Genomic DNA, 22,641 nt, shown 5'->3' with positions numbered 1-22,641 from the left:
CTTTCCTTTCCTGTAAATCTAAATAGTTGAAGACTCCTTCCACTCTTTATTTCACTTTTTCTTCCCGCTTTTAAAGCATAATTGCAGTTTAGAGACTAATGATTTGCTAAGTGGCTAATAATAGGCCGGCATTAAAGGGAGGGTCTTCTAACGAGCCCTTTTATGTCTCTCCATCTCATTAGTAGCCACGGTGATTAGGAGGAGGTCCCGGGGTTAGGAATGGGCGCAGGAGGCCCCATTACACATCATTAGGGGCCAACGCCAGCAGGGTCTGGAATGAACCCCATGGTGGGCCCCGCCTATAGCGAGCTGCTGTACCTGCAGGCAGGCAGGCTTAATCCCGGTGTTGTTAGAGCCGTGATTACATTCTTACCTCTGTTAAAGCGTTTCTGCCTCCGTTTTGTTTGTTTGTCTAGTTGGAAGTCTCAAAACATCTGTGGATTTCTGTGAAATTTTACAAGCCAAGAGGCTCTGGGCAAAGGAATAAAATGATTTTGGTGTGGAGCTGCATCTATCATTATCTCTGAGCCATTACGATTCAGTTAATCGAGATAAAGACTTGACTCCAAATCCTTAGGGCCTGTTTGCAGGGTCAAGAAATCATTTCCAATTAGAATATAATAGGGATCATTTCTTTGCACGTTGGAGAATAACGCGGCTTTGCCGTAACTCTGCTTTTTTTTCTCCTTCTCTTTCTCTCTATCAACACCACACCCGCCTCTCCAAACTGAATTTCACAACTTTGTTCAACCCCGAGAGGGAATTACGAGGTCAACGCACTGAAGCCCCCCGCCACCCTCTCTCTCCCTGAACTCTCCATTCACTCCACACTTGAGAGAGGAGGAAGGTTACATGTTTTGGCATCGAGGCCCGGCCTCTAAATATCTAGAGGACACGGATCTGGCTTTATTCAGATTATGAGGAGAGGGCAGAGGGTGGAATAATTGAAGAGAAACATGAGCTGTCGCAGCCAAAGGGAGTGTGTGCGCGTGTGTCGTGACGTATGCACTGCATGTGTGCGCGGACTCACATTTATGCCTAAAATAAAAGTGTGTAATTAGTGTGCAAAAGCAACCCCGTGCTGGATTAGTGGTTCAATTTAGCACGTCTTGGCTGATTTGGCTGATTTTTAAGGGCGCTGGCTGTGAGCTGGAGGTCCGGCAGGCTTCTCTTTGCAGTCTCTGTGCATCTCAGCACCGGGGATCTGACAGCGTGGCCCCGCGGGTGCTGCCGGCCGCCCTCGGCCGCTGTCACCGCCGAGACTGGTGCTGGAGCAGATGTGGAGCCGAACTGAGGGAAGTGGGTCATGGTGCTGCAGGCTGTGTACAATTCAAACAAGGTCTTATTATGCGCAAGGTAAGTCATGCTCCTTTTTTTACTCTGTTTGTGTGTGAAAGGGGGGTGGTGAGTTTTAACATTACAATAATCTGTCCTCCCCCAGGAGGCCTCACAGACGACCCTCAGTCCTCCGAGTTCGGTCTATCTCTCCTTGTATCAGTGTCCTCTGTAGTTGTCTTTTGTAACTTGGGTTTTTCTTTTTTAGAGCGAGATGGAGGGAGAGATGATTTTGCGTGTGACGAGGCCTTGGGCGGACGGCTGTGTTTGATGTATTTTTTATGTGCTTAGGCTACTAGTGAACGATGGGGAGAGGAGAGGAGGGGAGGGAGGGGAGGACGCCTGGAGCTGATGCACTTGAATGGGGATGTTGTTGAAGGAGAAAGAGGGGGGAGGAAGATGGGGATAGATCTGTGTGTGTGTGTGTGTGTGTGTGTGTGTGTGTGTGTGTGTGGAGAAGAAGGAGGAGGAGGAGGACGCAAGGTTCTCTCTGCCGCCAGCGAAGACATGTCAGAGGGATGAGAGCAGGGTGGAGAGAGACAGTGAACACTTGTTAAGTCTGTCTGATGTAGCCTCTCCACACCACACACACACACACACACCTCTAGAAAACACACTTGCATGCACGCACACACACATTCAACCGCCATGCCTTTAGATCTTGGACTGACAGTCACAAAAGCAGCCAGTCACCAGTTTTGAGAAATATCACACTGCAACAAATCCTGCAGTCCTCTCTTCGCGGGGACTGGAGATATGACGTTGCCTGTCAGTGTTGCATTGTGGGTAATGGTTTCGATGCCTCAAGCCCACCTGTGATTGTAGACACCTGGTGACGGAGAGGTAACAAAACATAAAGACTCACTGCCTGACGCTCAGCTTGATGCCCATATGTTCAGTGTCTACCAGGAAGATTTGATTCAAGTACTTCCTCCATTTCCCAGAATGCTTTTCTACAACCACCAGAGGATGGGCATGACCTTGCTTGCTGAATTCAATAAGAGGAAGGTGGAGAGAGAGAAACAGTCATGGTAGGCGCCGGGTAAACCCAACAGATTTGTTTCAGTGAGTGAAAATTACTTTTGTCTCTCCTTCAAGTAACAAACTATTAAAGCTTCATGACCTTTTACTGCTTCTCCTATGATGAAATTCCCTTTGTATCATTGTCCAAAACCCCTATATGGATTCTGTTCTGTAGGTCTGACCCATCCAAAATTAGTGTACTTTTAATGTTACAGAATGCAAAGAATGGAAATACTGTGCAATCAAACTCCTACACTTTTAGCCAAGTCTGAATATTATATGACTTCATATAAAAACCTGCCTTTAAAGGAGTAGGTGCACGCTCAGAAATGTGTTCTCCTCGTTACTTAACTGTGCTGTTTGAGCTTCACTGTGCAGAATAGTGTATGTGCACAGTGTGAAACAAGACGGCTGTTTTCACATTCATCTGCCGAGGGGGGGAAAGTACATCTGAGTTTAACACGTGTATGGGCATCATTGTATGACACCACAGCTAGTCTGCAAGCCAATCATGGTTCAGTATGCCGCGTACACAAGTGCGATGTGGAAACCAGTGCTCAAACTGTGCACAAACAACCAACAACCATCAAAACAAACATATCAGACACAAATTGTTATTCAATGTCATGTGTTAAAATGTGTCTGGAGGGGATCTTTAACGTCATAGTCCCCACGGGGATAGTTGTCCTGCCACGTGAAACACAGAACACATACAGACTTGAGCACAAGATAAATAAGACATCATAAAATACATAAATCATATGACAGAAACTTGCAGAGCAAATGCCAAAAATCCACCACGCAAGCTCACATAAAATGCAAACAGCACGACAACATAAAACAAAGAGAAAATCGGTTGAAAATTGATAGATTGGACTGCTGTAATGCCCAAATTTCCCCGGCTGGAGATAAATAAATAAAGCTTTATCTTATCTTATCTTATCTTATCTTTTTAAACCTCTTGGCTGCATAATGCATTACTGCCACAGCATTTCAACTAGTGTTTTAACATTCACATACAGTCATTTAAATTAATTTAAAACAAAGGCTATGTGTAACCTATACACTTCAAACTATTTAGCATTTATAAGCAGTATATAAACACTATAATTTAGTTCTAAGAAGATTTAAGAGTTTGTTCATGTATTTGCTGAATAACTTTCTCTGGATATAAGTGGGAGTGACTGGTGTACATTAACAAAAGATGTTCTTATAGCTGTGGGCAACTATTGCATAGTATGTTGTAAAGCATTTATTAAATGTTTGTATTCTGCTCATTAATGCTTAACAGGTTAAAGCTGAGTTTTACCCCAAAAAGAACTTTTCACCCAGATTTTGCTCAGGTTTAACTGCTTTTGGTGGAATTTGTTTTACCACCGAGGGTGTAAGCACTCACAATGGAAGTGTTTAGTGTAAAAAATAGACTGGACCTGTTGTCGTGCAAACCTGCAGTCCAGTAAAGCAACATTACAGCTTTCTCTGTCCTCACACTGTTTCCATTCATTCTCAGCGGCTTCCCTTTTTCTCCAGCCCCAGCCCAGTTTAGGAAATGCTGTTAGTCAGCCGGTCCTTTATTTCCCAGAACCACCGCGGCAGTGACAGGATGGGAGGAGGAGGAGGAGGAGGGAGGAAGATAAACATCGCATAGGAGGGTCGGAGGAGGGGGGAAATTGGGAGGGCGCAGCGTCCAGCTTCTGCACCGAGCAGCAAACCAGCAGAAAGGTAAGACCAAACCAGAACATCATGCAAATATCCCGACGCGGATCCGTGTCAGTCATTTGACTTATTCAAGCAGCAAATAGGAGATGAAAGGAAGGGTCTGAGGTAGTTTTTAGTCAGGGACAGAGAGGACACAGCACTGACATGGGGTGAGCGTTACATAACGCACGACGCACATGAAATATACCCGTTTTTCTCTGCGTTTTTGTCTAATTTCATCACGTCAAGAAGACACGTCGAGATCTTTTGAGCCTCACTCGTCCGCCGTTTACAATTAGGACCTAATACTGTCGTGTTTTATGCATTTTTTAACACTACATTCATCTCTGTGGCGTAAATATGCAGCCTCTGAGCGCCATTGGCCGCCTTTTTTGTGTTTTCTGCCGTCGACCGTGCAACGACAGGCATCTTTTTGCACAGATTAGAAACATCCACCCGGCAGCAGGACTACATCGGTATTATTTTCCTCCGTTTTCCATCGCGTGTTGCTGTTTTTGCATGCGTGAAACACTGATATATTCACAGAAATCCATCCGAAAGCAGGCTGCGCATTATTCTGTTACACTGGAGGTTATTTTCACTTTCACAATTCAGCTCTGGAACGATAAATGTGTCGATTTTGCGCGAATAATCGTGTTTTTTTTTCTCCTCGTGATCGTCAAGCATCAGTATGTGCTGCTGCACGCGCGCTCCCGCCAGAGCCACGGTCGCTGTCCTTCAGCACCACGTGAACGCGCGCATGGGAGAGGAGAGGGGGATTGATTGACAGCAGCCTGAAGTCAGGATTAGAGAAATTTCCATTCTGAGGAGACATGTAAATATTTGATGTTAATAGAAGTGGAGTGTGCAGACCGGCCTGTAGTTGGAGACATTATAAACAAGTTTGGTGTGACCTAGTAGTGTGTGTGTGTGCACGCGTGTGCACGTGGGGTGGGGTGACTGGGTGAACTAGATTTTATTCTCCTCAGTTTTACTTCTGCTTTGGCTCATCCATGCGTGTCCCGCTGTTCTTGCCTCTTCTTGTCTTTGATCCGTCTCTCGGAGCCTGCAGTTTGCAGATACCTCAGGCTGCTGATGACTTGTTCTTGTGCGTATCTTCTGGTTTTGACTCAGAATCAACTTGCAGGGACTGTAAAATCGCCCTCAATGTCACGTCATCGCTGGCTGATGGTTGTTGCATCTGAAAGCTTGGCTTGTTTTGAGAACTATTAAGAACTCCACGGCCCGTTATTCAAGATTGAAGAGTTTACCATCGAATAGGGTTGAATTTACACACCTTGTTTTGCCTGGATATCAAACTCAGGAGACAACAACAACCGGAAGACAGAGCAGTTGTGACGAACACAGGGTGGATTTGGTAGATTGATGCAGTTTTCCTGCCCAAAACTTCAACAGCAGAGGTTTTAAAACAGTCTTTGAGCTGCTGATCGCTAGATGTTATTTGATCGCTGGTAAATTTTGCCTAAACTCAGGCCGACATACAAGAGCTTTGTTGTTAGAGCTCAAATCTGAACGGGCCTGAGAGACAGTTTTCGCTTTGAGAGTTATTTTTGCCTTTCTTTGACAGTGACGGTGATACAGACAGGAAACACGGGCAGGGAGCCGGGTGCAACGTGTTACAAAGGTCATTGGCTAGAACTTGCAAACGTTGCAGTGACCTGCGTCTCAACCATTAGGCCACCAGGACGACTGCATTAGTGCTAAAGGCAACATGATGCTGCTGTCATTGATCGTGTATCTTGAGCAAGTTTTAGTTCCATGCAAGTAGATTTTTGCATTGTACTGATATGAAGTTAAACTGTGGCTCCTTGGAAGATAGGAAAACCCTAATAGAGCGACTCACGATGTGCATTTTCTGTCCCTTGTCATTTCAGTGAGTCTCAGTCGAGGTCAGAGATGCTTCACCATCAGGACCAACCTCGGAACTCGGCCTATGGAGGGCAAGGAGGCTCCAACAATGGCTCTTCCTCCTCGCTGCGAAACAGGAAGTGTGACAAAGATGGCAACTTCAACTTCCTGCCGGGCAAAGATGACGAGGGCTCCACGGGCAACGGAGGAGGAGACGAGAATCGAAACCAGGTGCGTCCCCGCAACCTGGGCCCACTGGGCCGTGACCCTCCGAACTCAGCGTATCACCACAACTCAGGGCTCCTGTCGCCGCGCTCCCGCCTGCCCTGCTGGAGCCCCCTGGAGCCCCTGCCCGAAATCGAGAGCGGGGACGACGGCTACGGCCGGGTGCCCCCCGACGGAGCAGAGGAAGGTAGGATGGAGGAAGAGGTGAGGAGGGTGATGATGAGCCACAATGAGGAGAAGCAGAGAGAGAAACAGGGGGAGCAGCGACGGAAAAGCAGCTCGGCCTTCAGAGGAAAGGGGGACGAGGGAGGTGATGTGGGGCTGGAGGACAGCGACGAATGGGGCAACAGCGACTCCGATTCTGAGTTCAGCTACCAGTCCGGCGGCAGCATGTCCTCCCTCAACTTGGACAGCGGAGGCGAAGGGATGCTCATGGGAGGCTGGGACCGCATCGGAGTCGGGGAACCAAAATCCAACCAACTGGAAAGTGACCCCACCAGAAACAGCAACAGAGAACCAGCTGCGAGGCACCGAAGCTTCAGCCGCAAGTCGCTGACAGGAAGCAGCCTGGGAAATCTTCTGGAGGAGGGAGCCGAGGAGCAAGACGATGACGACCGGTCCTCAGACTCCAACGGCGAGCTGCCAGAGCTGATGGATGCGGTGTGGACGCTGCGAGACCGCGAGCGCTTCAAAGCCCAGGAGATGGAGAAGCACCAGGTGCAGCTGACCATGTACCGCCGCCTGGCGCTGATCCGCTGGGTCCGTACCCTGCAGGGCCGCATCCAGGAGCAGCAGAACCGCCTGCAGTCCAGCTTCGACGTCATCCTCACACAGAGGAAGGAGCTGCTGCGCATGGGCGCCGCCGCTGCCGCCATGGCCAACGCTGCGCCCGCTGCCGCCGTCAGCCAGTCATAAAGAGAGAGGGGAGGAACTGAAACAGGAAGCGGTTAAAAACAGCATTTTTGTTCTGTTTGCTTCTATCCTGAAGACATTTCCCCTGAAAAAAAGACGATATCCTGTCATCCTGTCTGACGTCTTTAAGCCTCATGTTTCTGATTGTAACGACACCAAGACTTGTGTTTTTGTTGCTTTTCTTCACCGGCGTCCCACCCAGAGCATCGATAAATGTATCAACTGAAGACTGGTCGTAACCCCTGTAGCCTCCAGCTCGCTGTTTGATTTCCAACGTACTCTGGTCATAGAAACGACATGTTGAACACTTTGTTGTGAGATTAATATCAAAAATACTCTGTGTGTCTGCGCTGTTGTTCTTTGTCTTGACCTGTGTGAATAAATCACCCGCTGTACCAAAAAGTGTTGGAAAATATCCTGTAGATCTGACATTGTTAGAGATGATTTATACCCTGAGATCATGCTGTATATATGGAGATAATAAGTAAATTAAAAGAATAAATAAAATTATCTTACATCAGAGCTTTTTAGTGTCCTGGCTTGTTTGCACACTCTTAAACCCTGATCTAATGAATTTTGAGTTTTTGTAAAACAAATCTAAATAGATTAATTTGGGGGGAAGTCCAAGGAGCTGGATGATAAAACCAGTTTTCAGAGCCCAGAGCCTTGATTTCATTCCAGATCAGCATGTTGATTTCAAGGAGCCGCTTTATCAAAGCCCCCTCAGTGCAGATATGACTAAAGAAGGGCAGTTTTTATCTTCTGTAGCTGTTCTTGCTGTACCGGAGCCCTGGAGCTAATGACCTTTCAGCAAACAATTGCCTCTTTGTGAGCTGAACAAAGTTGGTTTGTATCGGCTCATCACACGGAGCTGGGGAGTGCTGTTCTGCGGGGAGTGTGATAGCCGTGTGAGGCTCGAGCGTCAATCTTTACGGCCATGGCCGCTGCCGCGGGCGCTCCGAGATCATCTCACCTCTTTCCATGTGCGTGTGCATGTTCACAGAGATACCAGCCGCGTCGCCACCCTGTAATCTCCATCCAGAGCGAGTCGTGGGGTACGGCCCCCGGGGGAGCCTGTCAGTCTGCGCCCCGGGGCCCTGCAGGTCCTATCCGGCCGCGGCGAACAGACGCCGGTCCGGTTGCGCGCAGGAGAGCCAAACCCCGGGGCAAGTTTGGGATAATCCCCGGCTGTGCCTCCTAACTAACTCCCGTTTATTCTCCGAGCTTATCGCCTCTCCTGGACGCAGGCATCGCAGTGAAAGTCTGAGTCCATTTACATATTGATCCCTTGTTCGTTGGCTGGAGGTGCAGGTTTGAGAGGCATGAAGGCGCGCGGATAACATGTGTACACCGGAATAGAGACTTGTAAGCGACGCGCGAGCAGCCACCTCTAAAAAAAAGGGCACCAAGAAGGAACAAACATGCCTTTGATGGTGATTTGTAAACCACCGAGACGCGATTTCAGGGTAGTTAGAAGAGGTTATAAATGCATCCAAACAAAGCTTATGAAACACTGAGATAAATGAACCCGAGAGCTACAAGAGCGCTAAATCACACTGTTTCACCGCAGGAGGAAGTATTTTTGGAGTAAAACCATTTCCTCCAGTCGGTGAGAATTAAAAAAAAAAGAAAAACAAGTCAACCCATAATTGAAGTTTAGAAAGTGGAATTAATAAATAATTTACTAATGGTTTATTGTTTATAATGAGCTCGACTTTAGGCTGTCAACAATCTCTATTGGCTGCTCAGTTATAAATAAGAGCAAAACAAAAGTGATCAAATGTCAATAAGTAACTCACAATAGAGGTCACGTTTTTTTTTCTAATAAGCAGATGTCAGTGAGGCAGCGGGAGATGCTCACCGCTGCAACAAACTGTAGAAGTTGCGTGAATAAATGGATTTTGAACCAGATGCTCTTTGCAAAGAGGTCAGAGGTCAAACGGTCCCGTGAGCAGATCTGTGTGATGACCTGAAGAGCCAAAAGGACAAGATGTCAACGCCGGAGGAGGCTAAACACCGCGCGGAGAAAGAGGCTTTCCACGCGAAATGATGGTTTATCAATTAACAACAAAGCCTTTACTTACAGTTTCCAAAGGCAGATGACTCCCATAATATTTACTTCCATTTACCACTGTGTGGGACATTCTGTTCTCAGCCCTGATCAGGTTTGCTGTGACCGCCTGGACTCCTGCTGCGGGCGCGCTCACAAGCCGCATTGCGCACACTGTCCTGCGTCCCCGTCCTTCACTGCAAACCTGCTAATTCATTAAGTAATAATGAAGATGGAAGAAATCGACAGTTGAGGTTTTATATGTATACTTTTTGTTTGTTTGTTTTTGTATGTTTTTTTCAGTGCATGACTTCCTTGGCAGCGGAGCGGTGCGCGCAGGCCCGCGGGCCTTGTGGCCCCTCATCGTCACATGGAGCGTCATGAGGAGGATCTGGTGCGCTTCACCTTCCTCGCCTCCAAACAAGAGTGAGACCACGAAATTCCTTCTTCTCAGTGTCTAAAAATAATGTTTTTTTTAATGCCGGAGAGGAAATAAACTGTGTTCAGGGCTTCTAATCTAAAATAAAAATCCAAATAAAAAACACGACATTTATTTAACAGCAACATTTACCTGACTTCCTCAAATGCATATCGACCGTGGCTGATAATAAACCCACATTTACAGAAAGAAAGAATAGCTTAATCTATCTATTTATCTATTGATTGATTGACTTAGCCTATTTGATTATTAAAAATACACAGTAATTCTGCACAGCAATGCTCACAATAACCGAGGACAAAATCTAAAAGTCATATTCTGTATTTCCACTGTAGTTCTGGACCTGCAACAGAACATGAAAACCATTCATTCCCTTGTATTTTTTTATGTCACTCAAGTGTTTAAATCTACAGAAATACAAGCTGTAATGAAACAACACACATTCCTTCAAGAAAATGTGTTTATTAGGCCTTTAACACCAAGAAAAGCAAACATACAACGGTGGAGTGGCAAAGCTTGCATGTTCCAGGCTTTCTTCAAAATCTAAATCAGGCCACAAATAACTGAAAAAAGCATCTTCTGAAGCCAAAGAAGCTCTCTGATGAGATTTATTTGTACAGCAGCAGAATAGAAAAATGTGTTTTTACTAATCAAGCATAACAGGACGCAATAGGAGGACTTAACAAGTCCTTAATGGACGATTTGAAGGTGATTTCATCTGCCTGGGTTGACCTCAGATTGCCTGACTTGTGACCTCTGACCTCTGCTGTTTCACACTGCAGGAACAAAACAATCTTTTCCAAACATTTCATGCTGAAAACGTAAAAATCCCCCCATGAGAAATTCTGTTTCGTCGCACTTAATTTACACACAAACACACACACGCACACGCATCTCTGACCTCGAAGACACACGTCTGTGTGAGGATGGCAGCAGTACACAGCGTCCACTAGGGGGAGACACTCCATCACAGACGCGCTCATATCAGACCCGCACCTGCTGCAGTTTCCCCACTTCGACACCAGGGGGCATCAGCGTGCACATGGGTGGATCACCCAGCTGCGGTGCGCTTAACGGGGACCACCTGGGATCCAGGACAGGGTTCCCACTGCGAAGATTGTTTTTCAATACATGTTGAATGATATAATGCAGTAATTCCAACCTGAGATCAGGACCAGGTTAAATACGAGCAGTCATGGGATGGTTTACAGGATAGGAAAGCAGAAATAAACATATTTCTGTTCCAATAAACAACATATATTTTAGATGTTATTCTAATCTTTGCTTTATTATCTTAAATAATATTCAGATGAAGCAAAGAAAAAACTGTAGACCTGCAGATGCATTGATAAAGGGGTAAAAGTGTACATAGGTGTGTTTTGAAGGGGAAACAGTGATAAAATGCACAGGGCTGGTTGTTTTATAATGCTATTTGTTATTTTAACACTACGTTTTTTCAGTTTTAAGCAGCTGACCGTCCTTTCTACCATTTCTTGAAATTATACATTTTTTGAGACCGAAAGAAAGAAATTACAAATCATGGAAAACTTCACTCTTTCTGTCACATTCACAGACTTAACTCAAACATCTCGCAGGGAATTTTATGTCCATGTATTGAGTGAGCCGGCCTCCCTCCTTTTCTGTGTTTTCTCAGATCATTCAGACGTTTTTGAGTCTCAAGAAAAAAAAACAGGATGAAAGAAAGAAATGACAAATCAGTGACGTCTTCTTTAGTCTCAGGGGTTGTTTACACACTCTGCAGGATGTACGTCCACGTACTGAGTGAGTTTGTCACACAGGATTTTTTTTCTTTAGTTTCATGTTGCTTGAAAAGAAAGAAAGAAAATTTAAAACATCCTGTTGGAAATGATAAACATTTTTAACTCCCTCCATGTTTACTCATCTTTAACAGAAAAAAATGGGAGTCCGCTGTAAAATATGAATCCGCTCTGAAAAGTTAACTAAAATATCTGTGACATCTTCCTGATATTGTGTTGCTGCCCTTCTCTGAACCACTTTACAAGCAGTTTTCATCTATATGGTTGGAAAAATCCTCTCATCCCTCAGTGCCTGACCGTATCACACACTGTTTATTCTGTACCGGCTTGCTCCAGCTCATCACTGATGTTCACACTGAGGGAAATATTCAACATTTTATCTTTATTTCCTCAAAACTCATATTTAGTATCTTTAAATGAGGTTCTGCGGGTTTGAGATATATTTAGCTGCACACACACGAAAAATCACTAGGTCAAAATTGATCCAGCGACTCTTTACTGGGTTAGCTTTCTGTGGGTCAGTGAGTGGTTTTTGGTGGTTTAGTGTTGCTACTGTTGGGTTATTCACCCAAATGGAATGTATCACACATAAACTTACATGTCACTGTTTTTATTCATGATATTTGCACCCTTTGCAGCTTGAAATGTCACATTGCCATTGTTTTGTACTGCTAACGACACATTTCTGTCACTTTCAAGGTAAAATTTGAGCTTTTTGTGACTAACATCAACATAACTGGTTATTTTGACCCAGTTTGGTTTAAAAAAAACAACAACAACAGTAAACCAGCAGTATGGATCAAGACAACCCTTTGGCACTGGATAAAGTTTAACTAAACATCCTTGGAGTCAGCCCTTTTAAAATGTTCTGTCCATTATTATAAAGCAGCTTCACACACTTTTATCATGTCCTGCTTAAAGTCCTTTCAGAATAAGATTCCTCAGGACAAAATCTGAGGTCTGTGGTCTTCGATTTGGACGCCCTTGACATGAAAAAGTTTGGGAATCCCTGCCGCAGCCTGAGCTTTAGCTGTTGTGTGGAGCTTTTTCGAAACACAGAAACACATATATACCCTATCATGCTCCCTCTCTCTCTCCCCTTCTTCCCTCTGCCTGATGTAGTGTGACAGTGTGTTCGCCCGCAGCACTCTGCTGGCGTGGAAACAATCAGCTTTGACAGAAAGGGGGTGGTGGTGGTGGGGAGGATGGAGGGAGGCAGAGGAGTAGGGAGGGATGAAGGCAGTGGGAGGGGTGAGGGTGGGTGGAGGGGAGGCTGCGGCCTGAGGCCTGTGTATGATGAACTGGATAGAAAGACCTGTCGTCAGAGGAGAAACAACACAACACATGGAGACACAGACAGACAGACAGACAGACAGACAGATAGATAGATAGACAGATGGATAGATAGATAGATAGATGGTTGAAATTGTATGTTTTTAATCATTGGCTTAAAGGTTTTTGCTCTTTTCTTTATTCCTATTCTTTTTTTGTACACGTTTGTGTTGGGTTGGTTTATTTTAATACAATAATAAAACCAACAATTTAGCTAAAACTCTGCAGAAAACAAGATTTTGATCTCAATAGACCTCCCAACTTAAATTAAGCTCAAATAATAATCATAATAATGCAATGTGTTAAATTAAATTAATAAGGTTGAAGAGAAAGGCGAAACTTAGCTTACTAATTACAAATAATAAAAATCACAAACAAGGGAAATGCACCTGTTAAATTAAAGATCTCATCGTATTCAACTACTAATTATCATTTTGCATTATTTTGCTCATTCCTGCAGAACCCAGTTATTGAATTCAAAATAATTCACTATCCCATCAGCCACACATTTAGAAAATACTTGTTCTTGTCGCTCATGGTGCTCTAAATTGGCTTAATTTGACTTGACTTGAAGCCTAAAATTGAAAACCATGGACATGATACATGTTGCAAACCTTTAATTGACGAAGACGACAAGAACAGGTCAACTCCTCCGTCAAAATGTGGACATTTTATCAACCGAATCATCTAATAATGCGCTGAAACAACCTGTTGACTCAAACAGAAAACCACACAGCGTCTGAGGCCTCGGCGACCCCGGTGTTAGTCACCCACTTGACTCTCTTGACTGATTCAGTTAAAGCAATCAGGTCCATTATGAGGGCCCCTCTCAATACTCAGCACCCTGTCAGCGTTTGATTCCAGGACTTGATGCTTGTGTGTGTGTGAGGAGGAAGAGGAGGAGGGGTGTGTGTGCTGATGGCTCAGCTGCCTCGTCTGCTATAACCAGCTAATAAATATGAAAACAGCAGGTTAAAACTTTTTATTCGTCCTGTGCCTGAAAGGATTATACCCTTCTATAGAGTCCCGTGAAAAATCCCCCAAACCTCATAATGCCCAATGTTGTCCCATAAAACTGTGGTGGACAAAAGGCGGAGAAAGGGGGCTTTTTCACGCATAAGGGGTTTTCTCAAGAGCACATTGAGGGGAGCCCCGGCCGGGACCCGCCCATAGATTATCTGGCTGTCGGTGAAAGCACGGCTGGGAGCGGCAGGTGCGTGTGCCAGGCACAGGGGGTCGCGGGGGGCCCGGTGACTGTGCAGAGGGTGGGGAGCTATGGAGAATGCTGCGCAGCTGCCGGCAGGAATGTTTGCAGATTGTCACTTCCATTTAACTTGCTCTTTTTCTTTTCTCTCCTCCCTCCCCACCCCGGCCCAGAGAGACGGAGCCGGTCTCCCAGGTTTCCCCCTCCCGCTTCCACGCCGCAGAGATAGGGCTAAACGGCGACACCCTGTCCACAAAAGCGACAAGCGGCGCGGGTCGTCCTCGCCTCGGCGCCGTGAAATTGTGGATTAAACTGATAAGCGGCAGGAACGATACAGATCCCACATTTTTTGAGGGAGTTTTACGGGACTAGATGAATGCCAAGCGAGGTTAACACACTCCTTAACTCCGTCTCACTTCGGGCCCCCAGAGGCCTCTTTCATACAGGTTATTGGATTTCAGGTTTTTGAAGCGCAGAAATCAACATATGGTCTGTGGATGAGGCTGCTTAATAATGCAGCTCATGAATTCGTCTCCACAAAAATGAATCAAATAACACAAAGAATGCAAATTTCAAATTCACAATCTTTTGTCACGTGGCCTCTCGTGGAAGCAGCACCTCTTATCTTCATTTTCACTCAAAATAAAGTCTGTATTATCACCAGGATTCCTCGATCAAAGAAGATAGTCGTCCCGCGTATTGACCCACGCAGGCTGCGTCTTTGCCTGGAAATGGCCTCTTTGCACCGCACCTCGGTGCTCTAATCTCTGCCGTCCAAACCATGTCCCCTTCCAAACTGCGGCCCGAGGCTATGTGTGGGTCCCCGACATAATCCCCCTCCAAACTCTGCAATCCCTGTTATTCCACTGGGGTTTGGCAAAAGCGCTGCACCTCAGAGCGACACGATGCTGCTTTTTCACACCATCTTCCAGCAAAAAGGGATTAATGTCCCCACCATTATGAATAATGAGAATGAATAACAAACAGCCGTCTGTTTATCCTGCACCATTAAATGAAGGAAAGAGTGTCCTTGTGCTTTTCATCGAGGTGTGTTAATGGAGGTGACACACAACCAGCAGAGTGGGGTGAAATCAGTGACTTAAATTACCATCTGATGCATTAAGACAAAGTATTGCCCCTGAATATATCCCTTAATTAATGTCTGAACTGAGAAATTTTGTGGGTTTTTGTATGCAAAGAAAGCAAAAAAGAGAAGATTTTTATAACGAAAGAGAAAAAAACGTTTTGTCTTGTTTAATTTTTTGTTAATTTAGAATTTTAGGCAGGAAATTACACTCCGCTATTAAAAATATACAGATGGTGGGAATTTAACAGGTTGTGTCTGGTGTGTTTAAATTTGATCTTTCGACAGAATGAAAATCTTTGACCTTATTGTGGGCAAATAAAATAAACAGCAAGTACAAATGAACGGTTAACTGAATAAATACAAATGGAGAAAAATAGAGATTTTTGTGTTTTATCTGAAAGGGGTGCAGGGGGTCACTGGAGGACCTTAGTGTCTCTAAAATCCTGGTTCCCGCCCTTCTCATGGGACAACACACATGCATGAAAACCAAACTGTTACTAAAAGTGATGACCGGTGTGGCCAAATCAAACTAAATCACACAATAAGTGTTGATGAAATTCCCGCCTGCGGCTCCTCAAAGTGACGCTGTGTAACTTTTGAAAGAAGAAATAAAAGTTTCTTCCTCCTGCAAGTGATGAAATGTTGAATTCATGAGCAATAAAACACAGACTGTCCCATTCTAAAGCATTTAGAGGTTTTACTGCTTCAACCGTACATGGTCTGGTGTGACCAGTAGATTGCGTTAGCAAACGTTAGCTTTAGACAATGTAACTAGCATTGCTGAGTTAATTCACTGACTTTTACGCTATATGTCTCTTATATATACATATATATATTTATATATATTTTAGCATTTAATATTTTGCAATAGCCACTGTGGCTGCTGCTCATTTAATTTTATGATTTCTGCCCTGCCTTAACACCGAATTTATGTCCCTGTTTTGTGCAGACTTTTCCAACACACACCAGATTATAATTCAGTCCACACAGGGAATATATATATAGAAATAGTATATAATATTATGACAACATTATATGTGACAATGTGAGTGAGTGATTTTGTGCTTATCAGCAAAAAAATGGTTAATGTGACCAAATTAACATAAGAAAGTTTTGCTTCCTCATCTTTTCAATTTGTCTCCCCTGTGTTGCATCACATGCATCTAAATGCACAGACTGAATTACCATGTATTTATATGTTTGTATAGAGATAGTGAAGCCAGGAACAAGGATCTCGCCTTGTGAAAACGATCTATGGGCCAGTGCATCACTTCAGGGAGGAAAAAAAAACGATGAATAATGTGGCCACATCAACCTAAATATCACCAAAAAGGGAGAAATTAAAGAGACCTTTTATGAGCTACAAGTGCTGACATCTTCTCTTATAGTGTCTCCTCTGTACTGTGGCCTTTACGTTTCTCTTTTCCTTTTCTGTTCATTATTTTCCAACATTTGCTGGATCATAACTCTGTCAACAGCTGACAGAACAGACAATTCATCCAGCAACAAGAGCAGCCTCATGACAGCGACTCATGGGACGAAGTATGTAGAAAACTCATGACTAGATCAACCTAAAAAACAAGGAATTAAGTCAGTTTAGGTCCAAAGTGTTGAGAAAATTTCCCTTCATCATCTTGATTCAATGCTTTCTTCTGTATCGTAGACAAACTGTTTTTCACACCGGATCATTACTCCGTTTTGCCTAAATGGCCGAAACCACTAAGGATGAGAATCTGAAATGGGCGACATTTCTTTAAGCAGAAATAACTGATGGTCAGGGTGGCAAAATCCCACAAAAAGTGAGCAACAAAGAACAATCTGGGATCTGAGTGTTGACCAAATCTCCTGAAAGTGTCTCCTCTGGATCACGACCCGGGCATTCATCCTCTCCTTCCTCCCATCTTTCCCTCCTTTCAGCTCTCCAGCACACACTGGATCATAAACTCTGTATCCACAGCTGCCAGAACGGACAATGCGTCTCGGAAGGAGAATGTGAAAATGAAATATGAAACAGTGGTGTGATAAACTGGTAGATAATCATCTTTTCATTAAACTTTCATCCCCAGTGACTTAAATATTCAAGAGCCCAATTACAGAGCTTGTATCTCTCTCTCTCGCTCTCATCCTCCCTCACTCTGGCTTTTCTTAACAAGAGCAGTCAGGGGTGGAGGGGGGAGAGAGAGAGAGAGAGAAGGGTGGGTGGCTTAAGGCCTGAGTGAGAGCATCATTATGGAGCGGTCACACGGGGGGAGAAAGAGATGACCCCGTCGCCCCTCATCGGGGATGCGGAGCAGCGGGCCTGACGCGAGCCTGTCCAAACAGCTGGATGAGAAGAGGGGGAATGAGGATGGAAGGGCAGCAGATAGACATGTGGAGGGTGACGGATGGAGGCGTGCAGGTCTGACGGACGGAGGCATGGTGGGAGACGGAGGAGGAGACAGAAACAGACAGACGAGCGGGGAGAGGAGTATAGATTTTCCAGGCAGATAGTGGAAAGATGTGCGCATCCTGATGAGTGCCACAAACAGGGCGCATGACTCTCTTGTCTGCCTGCTGCTGCTGTGTGTGTGTGTGTGTGTGTGTGAGTGTGTGTGAGTGTGTGTGAGTGTGTGTCAGTGTATTAGCAGTCAGAGCACTGAAGCCCACGGGCGATTCCTGTGTGTGCTTGCGATAAAGGGAAAAAGGGAGGAAGTATAACGGGGGAAGCGGGGCGTGGAGGAGGGGTGAGAGGAGAGATGAGGAAGTTGGTTGAGGGGGGAGGGTGGGTGTGTGGAGAGAGGGGGGGAGAAAAAAGAGAGGGAGAGATAGAGAGAGAGAGAGGAAAGAGCATCCAGCAGAGCAGGGAGCTTCCTCTGTGCTGTCAAAGCCTCTGGATCATGTCCCCATTGGTCTTTCTCCTCCACACACACACATGTTCCCTCACCCAATTGCTCCCTTCTCCCTCAAACCAACCCCTCTCCTCCCTCCCTCTCATGAAAAGAGTGTCTTGGCAGGGTAATTAAGAATGGCCTCTAAACACAGGAGTATGGCAGGAACGCTCCAGATGAAAGTAAATGATTAAAATAATTACAGGCTGAGAGCTGACGAGCCGGAGTGTGGGGTGGCCGCCGGACATTTGTCGGTAATTAGATAATTAATCTGAATGCAAATGATGAGCCCTAACGAAGCAGTCAAGCTGAACCAGCGACAACTGCCGTGAGTGAAATGTGAAGGGTGGAGGGGTGGTGGTGGTGGTGAGGGAGAAAAGACAGGAAAAAGCAGAGGAGGAGGAGGAGGGAGGATGGAGGAGGGAGGGAAAAAAAACACATGAATATGAGTGTAACAATCCAACCTCCCTAAAAATCAGCATGAACGCACTCAAAAGCAAACGGCGGCGCAGGCAGGAGCGGCAGCGCCGCGGATCAATAGCCGCGTCTGGCGGCGACAGCGCGCGGATCAGCCTGCCGCCTGCCGCTCGCAGCCGCAGTGACGAGCACGACACCTTGTTCAGAAATATACAAAAGGCGAGCCATCGCGCGCCGAGGTGCCGAGTGAAGGGTACGAACATGAAATGGCACCTGGGGAGGGAAACGACGGAGCGGGGGTGCGCGCGCCCTAAAACGCGTGAGCAAATTGTGGATTTACTCGCTCGCTGCTACGCGCACACAAACACACACACACACACACACACACACACACTCATTATCTCCCTGTGCACTATCGGCATGCTGTGCGTGCTCCCAGCAGATGTAAATAACCAACTTCATAGCTTCTTCAGACAGGGGTTGGTATAACAGGTGTGCTTGTCAGCATCCTCTGCAACACGTCTTCAGATTCAAAGATCTGCGGGGGTTTATTCACTACAGTTCCACCTAATGCACAGTTGTATTGCTGCGAGAGGTGTGGCAGTTTTATTAATGACAGAAGTAAAGAGCATCTTGGCGTTTACAGTGTTATGGGAAGTGATTTGCTGGGTGCAGATTGATAAACGTCAGCGCCTGCAAGTGTCTCCCAAATCCTGCAACAAGACAGCTGCGACTCTTTTAATGGTATCAAGAGAATAAAATCCCCTTAATCTCATCTATTAATAGTGAATGGAAGAGCAATGCTGTTGCTACAAGCGCTGAGTTTTATTACTGATGCCAGAAACAATCCTTCTTCCGATAGCTTACTTTGTGGGATATCTACAAAACCATTTTATTTTAACAATTCACAAAGGAAGCCAGGATTCTAAAATGTTAAATGTTGTCTGAACACATCCTGCAAGAACTTTTCCTGGGTAAATTACATTAATTGGAAGCAAAAATATGACTTAGATCATCACACTGTGAAAATACTCCACTGCAAGCAAAAGCCCTGCATTCAAAACTTTACTTGAGTAAAAGTTTGCAAATATTATCGACAAAATTTACTGAAAGAAATGAGAGTAGGTGTTCTCATTCTGCAGTAAAACCTTCCCTGTCAGCGTTTTTTCTGTTATATCTGATGTTTATCAATTAATATTACTGTTGCATTAATGTGTATGTTGCATTTTAATGCAGTAGATGGTTAAGATCATTTGTACTACTTTACATTCTGTTGGCTAGTTTGAGCTGCAGCTATGCATCATATTTGATAAGATCATCATGTTTGTAGCATCACTTTCCTGTGAGAACCACGTTTCCCCAAAAAGTTTCATGAGCTCAGACAAACAGTCCTTTTTCAGCTTTGTGACAATGGATTTTCCAGCTGATCCAAGAGGGTTTTTAGATTTATTTATCTTAACATAAAGGAACACTTGATCCTTCAGTTTATCTGAAACATTCAAAATCACCACATTTGGAGATACATGGTTTTTATAGGTCGGGAAGAGTATAAGCGTGTGATCAAAAGTAACTAAAGCTGTCAAAAAATGTTGTGTAGTAAAAAGTAGATTTGCCTCTGCATAAAGATGCATAAAATTGAAATACTCAAAGTACAAGCAGCTCAAATTTGTAAAGTAAGTAAGTAAATGTACTTAGTTACATTCAACCACTGTTTGGATTACACTAGCACATCTTGAGTAACCCTTCTCCTACTGTAAAATCAGATATTTTTACTTTGTAATGTTGAAATTCTCAAAAGACCAATCAATTATTCAGGTTTTCCTTCAATGTGACACGTGCCTGCAGCTACAGAATCCATTGAAATGCTGTGTCATCTGAAGCCAATCAAACCCAGACAGACTCAAGTTTATCTAAGGCCGCACAGTCAGAGGCGGGCAGGAGGGTTGAGAACATCCCCCCTCATTAGCGCAAATTATGCAACACATCCACTTACACCTTTTAAGAGACTCTGGAGGACAGCGTTTTACCTGTCCACCATTCTCATTAAATCCAAACAGATCGCCCACTCACTCTTTCAGTCTGCCTCATCGTAATCACTGGAGACCAATGCTGTGCACAGGAATGTGTCGTTAGACGACGTGTTTGGCTAGTAGACATGCCGTCAACCCCCAAACTCTGAGCTGCAAGCGTCCAACAGTCACATTTTACACTATTACACTAGCAGATTTTTAAAGGTATTGCTTATTTACAGGTGTTTCGTGGTGGAAGCTTGGACATGACTTGAGATTTTGTTTAAATATTACCATGCTTCAACAAGGCCGACCTTCCACTCAGATGGTGACAATGTATCTGAGGCCAGACTGAGAAAAAAAATGGCTCTGTTGGATTACTTTCCTCAAAAGGCTGCACAAAATTTTAAATACTGCAAATGTGTTTAGCTTGTCATCATACCAGAATTAACTTTGTTAATATTAATCAATAGCTCTTTTGAGGTACCTCTATGACAGCCTTAGTTTTGTGGTTTCATTAAAAATGATATGACGAAAGCAATAACAGACGTGTTTTTTTTTTTTTTTTTGGCAGAATTAAGGATTTTAGTAAAAACAGACAGTATTGTGACTGAAAAAAACTCTAATCTACTGGCAAGTCTGGTGAGTTAACTGGTTTAGTATTTATCAACATTTACAGGCAAGCAAAAATAGAACATTTTCTTTAGGTTTAAGAAAGGACAGAAGTATCATAAAGGCAATAGTCCAAAAACAACATTGATAGTGCTGTTTTAGAGTCTTATTCAATGTTCACGACAATTAAACGCGGGTGTAAAACATTATCAAAGAGTGCTTACAGGCATCTGGACTGCTGCACATATTTCTGTTGTTTTTCAGTGATTCAAATATTATGAACAATGAAGAAAAAGAAAATGCCAATTCAATCTAGTCAATTCTATCCAGATGGAAAATAATCCCTTTACAGCTCTCATATCCGACCATTCCTGCAACTAATGAGTTTACAAACCACAGCTTCCACATGTACTTACAATGCATCTTAAACTGTCACCAATTTTCCTTCATGAGCACAATCGACCAGTTTGTGACTATGAAGTCAATTAAAACAGTCAAAGATAGTTGAAAAACTAAGTGGTTGGACCTTTACAAAGATAAGCTAAATGATCACATGAAACAGAATCTGTGTAAATGTTTCGATAATAACCAAGATAAAGAATATGCTTTAGATCATTTTGAAATCAAAACAATACACACATGTGACCATACCACCACACCAAAACAACTTCATCAAGAACTTTTCAATGAACAACCAAACACATGAAACTCTGAAGAACCAAAACAGAGCTGGACATCTACAAAAACTTGAGTGTATCGCGTATGAAGTGTGTTGTTCTCTCAGAGTCAGCGTCTTTCAGCATGTCAGTGATAAAAATGACATATTATCAGAGGTTCCTCCAGTCTTTCAGGCGCAGTGTTTACTCCACCACCAACTCAAACACCTCTGCCTCCTCAAACTCAGCGTTCATCTTGGCAGCCATTGCGTCCAGCTCTGTGGCGTCTATCTGCTGGACCTTCCTCCTCCGCCTCTTCTCCTTCGCCACGGCCACTCCAGGGATGTTTGTGTCCGGCTCGGGGAAAGCTGAACCACAGTCATCTGCATCAAGCAAAGACGTGAATGAGTTCAGGCCAGACAATGATCCGGAAACCTCCAGACCTGTTTTGGATTGCCCGACTCTCCGGACCACCTCGGGAGTTTTCAGCTTCTCAAAGCCGAACATGGTCTCTCGGGAGTCTGGGCTGTTGATGGACCTGTCGCTGAGTCTGCTGTAGGATCGGCGCACCTTCTTGGACCACACCTCGTCCTCTGGATCGGCTGCTGGCTGTTGTAGATGAGAAGGGGGCGGCGGTGAGGACGGGAGGATCGGTGAAGGCATAGCGGCCTTCTTCTTCTTGGCCGAGGAGGAGCCTCCACGGCCCGGGACTGGACCTGGCGTGGAGACCTTTGGCTTCTTCTGCTGGCAGCTTTCTGACCCCGATACTCTCGGCGTGTTCTCCTTGTTGTGCTCCGACGGGGCGACGGTTTTTCTGGGTGCTATTTTCCTCACTGTGATGGAGCGTTTAACAGCAACAGAGGCCAGCGCCATTTTGTTGTCAGTTTTTACGTTAGCCTGAGGAGGAGAACTCAACCGCGTTGACCGTCTTCGCTGCGAACCGTTAAGATTATTAGACTCCGCCATTATTTTTTCAGGCTTCCCTTCTTTCATACCGACGTTGTCCTGGTGAAATAACCGATTCTCCCGTGATTTCCTTTACAACCGACACCGCAGTATCATAACACGACTGACACAACAGCAGTCCGCTCAAATTGCCCGCCCGAGTCGCGTAGACATGACAAAGGA

The 22,641-nt window shown here is 44.8% G+C and overlaps 2 protein-coding genes across 2 annotated transcripts; one reads left to right on the top strand and one right to left on the bottom strand.

Moving 5' to 3' along the window:
- Window positions 1-4,102: 4,102 nt before the first annotated feature.
- On the top strand, window positions 4,103-7,552 carry LOC121619938. The gene is made up of 2 exons (XM_041955884.1): window positions 4,103-4,226; window positions 5,952-7,552. Exons 1-2 carry the CDS (start codon window positions 4,222-4,224, stop codon window positions 7,063-7,065), a joined length of 1,119 nt encoding a protein of 372 aa, XP_041811818.1. The 5' UTR covers window positions 4,103-4,221; the 3' UTR covers window positions 7,066-7,552.
- Window positions 7,553-20,887: 13,335 nt separating this feature from the next.
- Window positions 20,888-22,614, bottom strand: cdca5 (cell division cycle associated 5). The gene has a single exon (XM_041955163.1). It carries the CDS (start codon window positions 22,504-22,506, stop codon window positions 21,718-21,720), a length of 789 nt encoding a protein of 262 aa, XP_041811097.1. The 5' UTR covers window positions 22,507-22,614; the 3' UTR covers window positions 20,888-21,717.
- Between the last annotated feature and the right edge of the window lie 27 nt (window positions 22,615-22,641).

Source organism: Chelmon rostratus, chromosome 16, assembly GCF_017976325.1.
Source record: "Chelmon rostratus isolate fCheRos1 chromosome 16, fCheRos1.pri, whole genome shotgun sequence".
Classification (NCBI taxonomy): domain Eukaryota; kingdom Metazoa; phylum Chordata; class Actinopteri; order Chaetodontiformes; family Chaetodontidae; genus Chelmon; species Chelmon rostratus.
Note: the sequence above shows the minus strand (reverse complement) of the source record. Positions and strands in the feature narration are given on the sequence as shown.

Coding starts and splice junctions, on each gene's coding strand:
- cdca5 (XM_041955163.1), bottom strand. CDS start 22,506: ATGAAAGAAGGGAAGCCTGAAAAAATAATGGCGGAGTCTAATAATCTT.